The following is a 12,014-nucleotide window of genomic DNA, read 5'->3' on the forward strand; positions in this document are numbered from 1 at the left end:
TGCAGTAGGAGCCTTTTGGTGGAATGTGTGGTCGGTGAGGGCAGGGCGGCCTGAGCGAGTGCGCTGTGCACTGGACACGGGCCCCGCCCTCCTGGGCGTGGACCCCAGGGGACGCCACTCACCCGGAGGGGGCCGGGCCTGGGGGCAGCAGCGCGCGCTCTGCTGAGGACCCCACCCCCGGCCCGAGGGACGAGGGCCCCTCGCCAGCTCCCTGGCCTTGCCTCGGGCTGGTCACCGACCCGGAACCACTAGGAAGGCATTCAGCTGACCCACACGCCCTGTCGCCGGAGCGCTCCCGCCACAGTTTCGAGGTGCTCCAGGGCTGTCCGGGGGTTGTGCTGGGCTGGTCACCTGGGCGGTGGGTCCGTGTCCAGCAAACAGTCAGAGAGGCTTCCAAATAGCATCATGATCTGCCCTGAAAATTCGGAGCACCCCATGCTCCCCCCCAAATCTGGGGACTGCCTGGTTTGTTTCAAGGTCTGTTGCTCTAAGCTCCCTTTTTAAAGTGTATTTTCTTCGCCTTGTCAGAGCCCTCAAGATGCTCCATTGCCATAGAAACTGAGCTCATTAAAGTTCCCTGCAGCCGTCCTAATTATAGAATTCCAAAGACAAGCAGAGAGCTTCTTTGAGGGTGTCGTTCAGGCTGAGAGAAGGTACAGGAGCGGCTGAGCAGACGGGGCCACGAGGACCCACTGTCGTTCCCGCTCTGTGTCCAGAGCACAGGCACCATGGAGGCGACCGGACACCTCCAGGTGCCCAGCAGGCTCTGACTTCGAGCAGCTCTGACTCCGAAGTTGGCCTTGACATGGTGACCGAGATGGAACCTCCTGACCCACCAGGACACCGGGTGGAGCAGCTGCGAGGTCAGCCGGAGCCGCCCACCAGGGCCCGCTTCCCATGGAGGCCTTGCCAGCCCACCCGGCTGGGCTTCAGGACCGTGTACCACTGAGATCAGCCGAATGGGAAGGTGGAGACGCAGGGCCCGCGGTGGGTGCAGCGGGCGGTGGGGCGGGTCATCCCCAGAGCGCCCGCCCCGGGAAGCACTCTGCTTCTCTGAGAAGTTCTCTGAGAACACGTGTCCTTTTCTTTTTCACACCATGTCGGAGCGATGCTAACCGAGGGGAAACTGCAGGCAGGTTATACAGGAGCTCTCTGAACTGTCTTTGCAACTTTCTGTACATCTGAAATTACTTCAAAACAAAAAGTGTATATTTTTTTAAAAATGTAGGATGCCCTGCTGTCCCTTGTGGTTTCTGGTAAGTCACCTGGGCACTGCTTTCCAGGTGGCAACGTGGGTGTGGATCGGACACCACAGGGGCTCCCCCGCCTCTGCTGGAAGTGATGCCGGGGCGTGGAGCCGGGGGCTGCCCTGCCAGGGTCTCTGGCGGCACCTTCCTGTCTCTGCCTGGGGTGGGGAGTAACGGAAAGTACCACCCGAGAGTCCACGTGAGTCAGTTCTCCAGAGAAGCAGGATAAACAGGACGTGTGTGTAGAGAGAGTATTCACTGTAGGGGTTCATTCACATGGTCACGGAGGCTGCAGGCTGGAAGCAGGAAGAGCCGCTGCCGAAGTTCAGGTCCAAAGTCCATCTGCTGCAGGACTTGCTCTCGCTGGGGGATGTCAGCCTTTGGGTCTCTTCAGGCCTTCGCCTGATCGGACGAGGCCCACCCTCATTATGGAGGGCAATCTGCTTCACTCAGAGGCCATTGGTTTAAACGTTCATTTCATCCGGAAACACCCTCACAGAAACATCCAGAATAATGTTTGACCACAGATCTGGGCACGGTGGCCCAGTGCAGCTGACACATGAAATTAACCACCACATTCCCCTCCTTGCCAAGAGGCACCTCCTGAAACCATGCTCAGTCTCTAGTTAAAGACAACAGCACGGTCACACCTCTGTCCGACATTGCACGGCGGTCCTGTGTGCGCAGGACACGCACTGACCCCTCCCCCAGGAGGGCTGGTCGTCGGGAGGGGCCTGGAGAATGTGGCCCCCTCCTGCCTGCTCACCACTTTACTCCCCGGTTCCCCTCCCTTAACTTGCACATCTGCAGCTTCTGTCGCCTGGGAGCAGGGTCACATCAGTGCCGTGGCTCCCTGAGGCAGCCCTGCTGGTCCGTGTCCTGCCTTGGGTGTGAAGCGCGTGTCCACAGGCGCTGCTCCCCGCTGGTCAGGGTGCGAGCCAGTGGGGGAGTGGATGTGGGCCTCTGCGGCGGGATCGCATGCAGCGGCCGGGGCCTTTCTGTGCAGACTCAGAGCTCTGTGTTTCTATTAAAATCTGAAACTAGTTTATAACCATGTCGTTGTTGCTGCCTCTGGCCCCTCCCTCTGTGTTTTTACAATTCTGATTGTATTTTGTTTACTGCAGCAGTCAAGGCACTTCAAGAGCATGGGACTCACGTGTGTTACACAACATACAATGGAGTGGACACGCGTGCCCTTAGCAGCCGACCCGCCCAGCGCTGACCCACTGCCCCTGGTCTTCCACTTACTAGAAGGATTTCATCTCATAACTGTGCATCCTGAAACAACACATTGTCCGTTTGGCTTATTTTTTAGTGTGATAACAAGGGCATCATTTCACAGAGCCCACTTTATGGACGTCAGTATGTCACTTTATATTGATTTTTTATATGGTTTGATTTTGGAAGATGCGTCTGTGCTGCTGAACATAGCTCAAGTCAGGTTACGGCCGCCGGGTCCTCCTGAACAGTCACGCCCGCAGGTCACGTGCCCTCTTGCCGATGGGCCTGGGCGTCTGCAAGCACCCTTTGCCGGCTGCGAGCCCACGTGTGAGGTCCCTCGGGCCTTGGTCTCGGAGCAGTGCAATTGCTGGGTCCCGGGGAAGCACGCGTCCTCTCGACAATCAATTTTGGCCCCGGTTTAGCCCCTGTCTCGGAGGACAGGCAACTTCCAATTGCTCTGGTCCTTGACGGTATTTGACGTTGCGGAGACTTGTCTTTTGTTGACGCTTCTGTTGCTTTTTCCTCGCTGGTTTGTGGAAGTGCCTCTCGCATCCTGAATCATTAACCCGTCTCTTGCGTGCGGCTGATAATTGGGACAGGGGCTTGTCTGCCTCTCGGGTGGCCTCTGGATGGACGTGCGTCCTTCCCTCACGGTACTCAGGTGTGTTCCTCTCCTCTTTGGGCTGGTGCTTTTGTGTTTTCAGAATTTTTCTCCCCCTTGGATTGTTAAGATTGTCCACATTTCCTTCTAAAATTTGCCGCTTTGCCTCTCGTGTTTAAGTCTTTATCTTTTGAGGCGACGGCTTGTGTGTGGAGTGAGGCAGGCGTCCAGTCTGCGTGGGCTGCCCTCCCAATACCCTGGATGGGGGCGGAGACCACGGGAGCTTACTTCCCAGGGTCTGGAGGCTGGACGGCTGAGGTCCAGGTGCCAACAGGGTCGGTGCCTGGTGAGGACACTTGGCTCACTCGTCACCTCCCCGGTGTCCTCCCGCCCTGGAGACAGAGCTCGAGGGTGTCCTTCTCTTATTGTGAGGATGCTAATCCCATCAGGGGCCCTACGCTATGACCACTAACCTCCATTGCTTCCTTAGGGGCCCCACCTCCAAACACAGTCACGTGGGGGCTGGGGGTAGGGCTTCCCCGTGTGATCTGGGAGGACACGGAGCGGCTGGGGTCCAGGCTTTTCTCTCTGTGAACAGCGGGACATCGCCCAGCTTTTCTCTGTGTGGACAGCGGGACATCGCCCGGCTTCCCTCAGTCCTGCTCCACACCCAGGGTCCGTGCAGGGCTCCGTCCTGTCCCCTCGCTGAGCTTTCCGGCCTGCTGGGGGCTCCCTAATACCCCTTGGCCTCTGCTAGGACATCTTTGAGTCTCTTATTTCGGGTGGCTTTGCTCAGATTTGAAGGGTATCTGGTGGGCTGCATTTTCAGGCTTTCACACGGCATGTGTGTGAGCTCAGGAAAGAGCCAGGTCTCGTGCCACCGCGTCCCCGACTGAGAGCCCAGCTCCCTCTGTGTCTCTGTGTCACTCGGTGCCTTATTCCTCCGTCCGTTGGGACAGCCGGGGGGTGTGTACGCCACACGCTGGGCAGTCAGGCCTGTGGACGTTAGCGGGAACCTGCCGGGGGCCAGGCTTCCCCCAAATCAGGCCAGGAGGGCCGCACCCTGTCATCCGGGCAGGGGTCCTGGGGCATCACCAGGGACCCCTTGGAGCCCAGGGCGGATGGGCTGGGGGGTGAGGACGCTACCTCTGGCCGGCCCTGTTCTGTCTGGGTGTCGGCGTCTCGGTTTCCCACTTCGTCTCCCATTTAACGGGAGAGAAGCCGGTTTTGCAGTCACCGTGACCTGGTTTCGGCAGGTTCCAGCCAGAGCTGGTAATTTGCTTGTTTTAAAAACATTCTGTTGCAGTTTCCACGTCAGTATATTCCTGGCACTTCCCTGACTCTCATGAAAGTCGCCTTCACTACAGAGCTTTGTAAAAGCACAAAGCTTCCCGTTGTATCCTGAGTATTTTGTTTTCACATACTTTCAAAGTGTTTTGAAGGAGCAAAGTTGGAAACGTTTTTGAGGAAGAATAAAGCCAGCAGTTCTGCTTATACATTTAGCTCCGCGTTTTTAACGAGCGGCCTCCTTCCTCAGGAGTTTGAATTACTGAATGCAGGTTGTGAAAGCGACGGTTTTGGTAACTTTCAATTCAACATAAGTGTCCGGTTGGTTTGGCTTTACTTCTGTCCCTAGATTTGCTCTTCAAACGGGAGCCCGGGACGGAGGAGACGGGATCGTGCTGGCTGGACAGACGCCCGTCTCGGGCTGACCGTGGACTCCCTGGCGGCCAGGGTCCCTCTGAGGACGGTCGGGCGTGCACGTCCAGGGGGCCCTCGGCCTGTCGGAGCCTGTCCCTGTGTGGAGAGGGGCCTGGTTTTCATGCCCGGAGGGAAGGGGGTGGAAAGGAAACACGTGGGAGGACACACGGGCCCCGATGTCGTCACAGCCTGACCCTCTGCGGAGGGCAGCCCTCGCGGCACGTCCAGGGGCATCGAGGGGTGGTCGACCCCGGGGTCGCGTGAGGAGTGGCTGTGGGGACGCAGGCGTGTCAGCTCGGCGGGCGGCCTGTCCCCACCGCACCGCACGTGGCGGAGCTGGGCTCGTGGGCCACTAGGCCGTTTCTTTACCCCTTTCTGCTGTTCTTTCCAGAATCCATCTACCGCCGCGGAGCCAGAAGATGGCGGAAGCTGTACCGCGCCAACGGCCACCTCTTCCAAGCCAAGCGCTTTAACAGGGTGAGTTGCTGTCGAGGCCGCCGAGATGCCCCCGCTCCCCCCCGAGGCGGTGCCGGGCTCTGCTCTGCGCACAGGCGAGGCCTGTGAGCCGCTTTCACAGCCGCTGTCCCTGGGTGACAACGAGCCCTGTACGAGGCTCCCTGAGCCCTCAAGGTGCCAGCTCGGGTCTTTTCTGATGAACCCGGCCTGTGTGTCCCTGCTCCGAGGTCCCCTGTCCAGGCGCCATGGCTCCACGGTCCCGCCTGCCTGCGCGCATTCCGAAGGGACGCGGATTTGTCCCATGACCGGGATGCGTGTGTGACCCCACAGTGTCCCCTGTGGGTCCCAAGGGTGTCCTGCGGAGCCCAGAGCCCGAGACAGCCCTCCAGCCCCCGGCCCGCTGGCCCCGCCGTCCGGCCCGCTCCGAAGGCGCTTTAGCTGAGCATCTGGTGTTTCCCCTCGTGCTGCCCTGTGTCCTGTAGAAACCACGGGGTTCGCGTGGCTGTGTAGCCGTCCCGTTGCTGGCGGGCATCTGCAGGTGCCCCCACGACTGGCGACCACGTGCCCAGGGGCTGCCGGCACAAAGCACCACAAACTGGGTGCTTCGCCGTTCGTTCTCTCACAGTCTGGAGTCCAAACCAAGGTGGGGCGGGGCCGCTCCCCCTCACGCTGCTCTGGGAGGGCCCTTCTTGCCTCTGTGTAGCTTCTGGGGTTGCCGGCGGTCCTCGGAGCTCCTGGGCTGGGAGCACAGCCCTCCAGCCTCTGCCGCCTGCTCTCTGTCTCTGCTCCCCAAGGACACCCGTCATGGTGTTAGGACCCAGTCTGACCTCATTTTAACTTAACTAACGGCACCTACAAAGATACTTTTTCCACGTAAGGTTCTGGGTGGACCTGAGTCTGGGGGGACACCACAGAGTCCAGTACAGCAGCCGAGAGCCTGCTGACCTGGGGACCCCCGCATGCGCTGAGCACTCTGCCCACCCGCCCCCCCCCCCACGTGGTGCGCCTTCTCCGTGCCCCTCACAGCCCCGTGTGTGCCACCTCCTGCCGGGCACAGCACTCTGCCCTGAAGGTTGTGCCCGCACCTGGCACACGGGAGGTGCACACAACACAGTGGTTTATTGTTTACTGTAATGGGTGATTGGGGGGGAGTCAGCGGGGGAGCCCTGAGTGCTATGTTGGGTGTAAAGAAGGGATGCGGCATGTCCGTCGGGAATGAGAAGGGCCCTGGGAGCCTTGGCGACGTTGGGAGGGCACAGGGTCCTTGGGACATCGGATGCCGTGGGGAGGTCGGGCGTCGCCGTGTGGGGGCAGAGGGCCTGGGGTGCAGGAGTGATGGGCCTGGCCGACGGGTGTGGACGTGAGACTTTCCGGTGAACCACCCAGACGGACCGGGTGAAGCCTGGAGAAATGGAAACATCCAGCCCCCATGACGCGAGGCCCCCACTGCCCACCCTCCCGTGTTTATTTAAAAAACGGATGACCAGCCAGCTTGCGGCCGGTGGCTTCTCTTCCTGTGCATCTGGGCACCGGCTTGGTTCTGCCAGAGAGGGTCTCAGGCAGACGGGATGGGCCACCCTTCAGGACATCAGAGAACTGCTCGTTCCCTTCATGACAGATAGACTCACAGGCCCACGACAAAGCCCACCCACCCGGCAAGGCCGCCCGGAGGGGCCTGGCCTCTCCCTCCCTGCAGGTTCTCGGAGGAAAACCCATTTCTCTGATGGCAGGGTGCAGAGCCTGGCACTCCTCCTGCCGCCCCCTCCCCAAAATCTGTGGGCAAAGGCTTCTCCTCCTCAAGGAGGAGGGGAACTCGGCGGTGGGGGGTACCCACTCCAGCCCCGTCCCCACCCGCTCTCCCCGAGCGCCAAGCGGCTTTTCACAAACACCAGAAGGCCAAGGAGGGAGCCGACCCCAAGACCCCCGACAACGTTTAACCAGCCCTGCCATTCACAGATGGGGAGGCGGGCGTGTCGCCGTTTGTCACCAGGCACAGTTCCCACCAGGGTCCTTGGGCTCCACGTCTGGGGCCGCGCCATCCACCAGTGTTAACTGCGGGGCTGCGAGGTCACCCCACGTGTCTCGGGAGCTACACGCCTGGCTCTGCGGGATCAGCCAGACTCACAGGGACAAGCCCACAAAGGAGGTCACTGCTCTCCTTCTTTGCTGTTGACCCAAGGATGGAAGCGAGGGCTGTTGGCCTCACTGGCCCGAGCTCCCTGCCTGGAGCTTTCTCTGCACTGGACGCAACTGAGCTTCTCGAGCAGAGAGGAAGGCTCAGCTGGGGACTCATGGGGGGGCGGGGGCGGCGTCCAGCCCACAGCGGGAGCACTGAGGTCCTCAGCCCCAGGGCTGTGGTCTGAGCAGCTGGAACGGGGCTGAGCAAGCATCCCCTCCCAGGGGCAGAGAGTAGGTATTTCAGGCTTTGTGGCCCATGCGGTCTCTGTCACAACTGCCGGACCCTGACTCTGCTGTTACTGTTGCCATGTGAAAGCAGCCCCAGACGTCAGTGACTGAAAACATGAGCAAGGAACCACTTTGGCAGCACGTAAGAGACTTAAAAATATTTGCACCCATTAATCTATTAAGTCACGTGATTTTTCTGAGACATGAAGCTTGGGTTTTTTTTAAAGTATTTATTTATTTATTTATGGCTGTGTTGGGTCTTCGTTTCTGTGCGAGGGCTTTCTCTAGTTGCGGCAAGCGGGGGCCACTCTTCATCGCGGTGCGCGGGCCTCTCACTGTCGCGGCCTCTCTTGTTGCGGAGCACAGGCTCCAGACGCGCAGGCTCAGTAGTTGTGGCTCACGGGCCCAGTTGCTCCGCGGCATGTGGGATCTTCCCAGACCAGGGCTCGAACCCATGTCTCCTGCATTGGCAGGCAGACTCTCAACCACTGCGCCACCAGGGAAGCCCGAAGCTTGGGTTTTAAGTTTTATTTATTATTATTATTTTTTGGCCACAGCTTGCGGGATCTTCGTTCCCCAACCAGGGATTGAACCCAGGCCACGGCAGTGAAAGCGCCACGTCCTAACCACTGGACCGCCAGGGAATTCCCTAAGTTTTATTATTTAGTGGCACATTTCTTGAAATGTTGATAATTCAAATCTAGTTTTGAAATAAAGAGCCTTGTGGGGCTTCCCTGGTGGCGCAGTGGTTGAGAGTCTGCCTGTCAATGCAGGGGACACGGGTTCGAGCCCTGGTCTGGGAAGATCCCACATGCCGCGGAACAGCTGGGCCCGTGAGCCACAGTTACTGAGCCTGCGCGTCTGGAGTCTGTGCTCCGCAATGAGAGAGGCCGCGATAGTGAGAGGCCTGCGCACCGCGATGAAGAGTGGACCCCGCTCATCGCAACTGGAGAAAGCCCTCGCACAGAAACGAAGACCCAACACAGCCATAAATTAATTAATTAATTAATTAAAAAAAAAAAACTAGCTGTTTATCCTCAAGCAACTGCTCTCTTTAAAAAAAAAAAAAAAAAAAAAGAATTCCAAGCCTCACAAGCAGGCCAAAGCAGGGCTTGCCTGTTAACAACAAATAATTATAAAAAAAAAAAAAAAAAAAAACAGAGCCTCGTGGCTGCCTCTTCTGGGCGGATGTCTGCACGTGGCCTCGACGTGGCTGACGGGCGCCGGAACCCGGCACACCACGCTGCCCTTGATCACCCGTTGTCCTGGCCTGGGCCCTGCTGAGGGTGGCTCTGTAGGAAAAGGGATCTTCGTTAATTCGTGAAGATACCAGGTGGCTGTGGGTTTGCCCCTAAATATGATCCAAGCATTGTTAAACGGTGTTCTGGAGAAAGCTAAACACATTTAGCACATTGTATAAAAAGGCGTGAATTTCTGTAATGGTTCCATGAATGCCGAGCGGTCCTCAGAGATGACGCCCCTTCCCTGAACCCCGAGTTCACTCACCAGCACTCACCCTCCTCGGGCGGAGATGCCAAGGCCGGCGTTAAACTGGATTGGCCCGAGTCGGAGGTCTGGGGGGGTGGCCCTCTGTCCAGCCCTCTGTCTGGCCCTTGCTGCCGTCCACTGCATCTCAGGCCGTTCCCAGAGGGAGTCCCACAGCCCGTGTTGGCCTCCTTGTGGGAGGGATGGTTCCGGCAACGTGGGGGACTTGGGTACATCCTTCTCTTTCCTGTTACCGAAGTTGAAAGCAGTGGGGCGCGCGGGCGCACGCGTGTGGACTTGTCTTCAGCAAACCTTTATTGGGCACCCACTGTGCGCTGGGCACTGTGCCAGGTGCTGACCACATGGCCGTGACTGAGATGTACGCGCTCTGGGTATGGGGAGGGGGCTCCTTCCTGGTGGGAGATCGGCTTCTCGGTGCCCGCTGGCCGCCAGCAGCCCGTCCTGCACCTCAGGCCCACACCTCGTGAGGGTTCGCTCTGTTTCCTAAATGAGCTCCATTGCGCGGCTGGTACTGTGTATCCTTTCTGTTCTCCAGGAGTAATTTGAGACTCTCTCAAAAGAAACAAATTTGTTAAAAAATAGGCAAAAGAGGGTAAAACACGAAAACGCGTTGTGGCTGGAAAAAAAACTAAATGGGGAACCTGTTGACGTGCGGACACCACGTAACTGCGAAGATGACTTTGGATGCCGAGTGGTGGGCGGGTGACCAGACTTCTGGACACGCTCACCTCCACGCATTTTGTGACATTCCAAAATTACAAAAACTTCTCCAAACAAGCCAAAAATGATCATGAATTTCAAGTGTTTAGAACCAAGAAGAATAAAGATTGACCATTTAAAATCTTTTAAAACGCTGAGAAAAATACCAAGATAATTGCATGGAGCCCCAGAGCAGCTCAGAATCCTGACACGTCCACACGCCAGGCAGGGTCACCTCTGTGGTCGTCATGTAGGTGGGTGTTTGGACGAGGGTCAGGCAGCCGGCTCTCCCACCCGCTTCTCACCTGGGTCACTCCACCCACAAGGGGCCCCTCGGCTGTTCTGAGCGCAGCCTGGTAGGAGCTACGACTCCCACTCCGGGCCCTGCAATCCAGTCCCTGCAAGCCGGGGGGGGGGCGCTGCCCGTGGAGGGGTCTCGTCACCCCTGCCCGCCGGGGCCTCCCCTTTTCCCTCACAAGGAGCAGAGCCCCAGCGCCCTCCTTGGGGCCTCGGTTCCCCCAACCTTGGGACGGAGCTGCCGAGCCTGGGCGGGGGCCTGGTGCCGGGGGTGACGAGACGACAGGGCCACCTCCCACCCCAGCTGCGCATCGTGACGGTGCAGCATGTCCGCGCGGCGTGGCGGGGCCCCCGGGCGCACCGGGCCCGGCTGACAGCGGCTGTTCTCGTCCCGCGCAGAGAGCGTACTGCGGCCAGTGCAGTGAAAGGATATGGGGCCTTGCCAGGCAGGGCTACAGGTGCATCAACTGCAAACTGCTGGTCCATAAGCGCTGCCACGTCCTTGTCCCGCTGACCTGCAATAGGCATATGGTGAGTGGGGGCCGGGTACAGCCTGGGGGGGTGTCCACACTGCCCCAGGGGCCCTCGGCCTTCTTCTGTCCAGGTTGGGGGGCCCTGACACCGTCCCTGCCACCCGCGAGAGAGAGGAGGGGGCTCCCGTGGGCTGCAGGGTGACGGCCCAGGCCAGCGGTCCGGGTCGCGCCCTCTTCCTGAGCCCCGGGAGCCCCCGGCACTCTTGGGGGCCGCAGGGTCCACCAGTAGGGAGCCTCCTGGATTGTGACGTCAGCCGTGGACCCCGGAGCTGGGGCCTGACTGCAGACGACGCGAGATGGGGGCTGGGGGCGGGAGAGAGGAGTCAGCATCAGCGTGTAAATACACGCACTTTTCTAAAGCACCTGCCAGGAAGGTCGCGGCCCGAGGGGCTGAGCAGTCACCTCGGCCTGTGGACTCACAGGTGACCTCAGCGCTCCTCTTCCCATGTTCAGTGCGATGATGTGACAGTTGAATGATACGTGTCATGACGTGTGTTACAGTGTGTGTTACACAACAGGTGACTTACAAGTCTCCAGAAGCTCCGTCGTGGCGCCCGCCGGGTCACTGTGTTGCCGTCTCTCTGCAGGATTCTGTCATGCCTTCCCAGGAGCCTGCAGTGGACGACAAGAGTGACGACGTGGACCTTCCTTCCGAGGAGACGGATGGAAGTAGGGGCTGCTCGTCCCACCCCCCCGGGAACACCCGCCCGCCTCCCCTTCCCCCCGGGCATCCTTTTAGATCCTCCCCTCTCGCCAGGGGCCAGTACCTGGGAGCATGCCCCGTGCTCGCCGCGGGACCGGGGAGGGCTCTCAGGGCCCCCCTCATCCGGGTCAGAGGTGGGCGGGTGGCCTTCCCTGGGCGCCCACGTCTCTGTGTGCTGCCGCCTGGGGAGCCCGGGGCGGGATTGCCCTCTGTGCCGACTTCGGACGTTCTAAGAGGCATGTAGTGCAGCGGCCACCATGGATACCCACCCATCTCTGTGGAAAGGCCTGCTGTGCGCGCGGCAGGCTGCTGTGTAGTTCTTGAGTTTTAGTGGATTTTTTTTCTTTTTTCTTTCTTTCTTTCTTTTTTTTTTTTTTTGGTTGGGGAGAGACTTTTTTTAACGCTAAGAAGCATTCAGAGAGTGATTTTGAGTACCAGTTGGACTGATGGCCCAGCTCTGAGCTTCTGCAGTTCTGTGGGCTGTTACAAGGGTGTGCAAGGGCCCTAGCCCTCGTTTGATAAATATGAGCTCCATCCTGTGGGATGGCAGGAGGCCACGGAGCATAAAACCCTTAGCACAGCACCTCATGTAACGGAGACCCTTAACAAGTACCCATCCACCCAGCCCCCCGTCTGCATACCGT

General features: G+C 59.1%; 1 protein-coding gene across 2 annotated transcripts in view; it reads left to right on the forward strand.

Annotated features, from left to right (window-relative positions):
* Positions 1–12,014, forward strand: part of PRKCZ (protein kinase C zeta) — a 100,198-nt gene that overhangs the window by 61,392 nt on the left and 26,792 nt on the right. For both annotated transcript variants that reach the window (XM_057550214.1, XM_007166230.3), the window contains 3 exons: positions 5,162–5,247; positions 10,534–10,665; positions 11,255–11,336. In XM_057550214.1, the coding sequence (XP_057406197.1) occupies positions 5,162–5,247; positions 10,534–10,665; positions 11,255–11,336 (300 nt within the window). The remainder of the gene's footprint in view (positions 1–5,161; positions 5,248–10,533; positions 10,666–11,254; positions 11,337–12,014) is intronic.

The sequence above is a fragment of the Balaenoptera acutorostrata genome, chromosome 1 (genome assembly GCF_949987535.1).
Source record: "Balaenoptera acutorostrata chromosome 1, mBalAcu1.1, whole genome shotgun sequence".
Classification (NCBI taxonomy): domain Eukaryota; kingdom Metazoa; phylum Chordata; class Mammalia; order Artiodactyla; family Balaenopteridae; genus Balaenoptera; species Balaenoptera acutorostrata.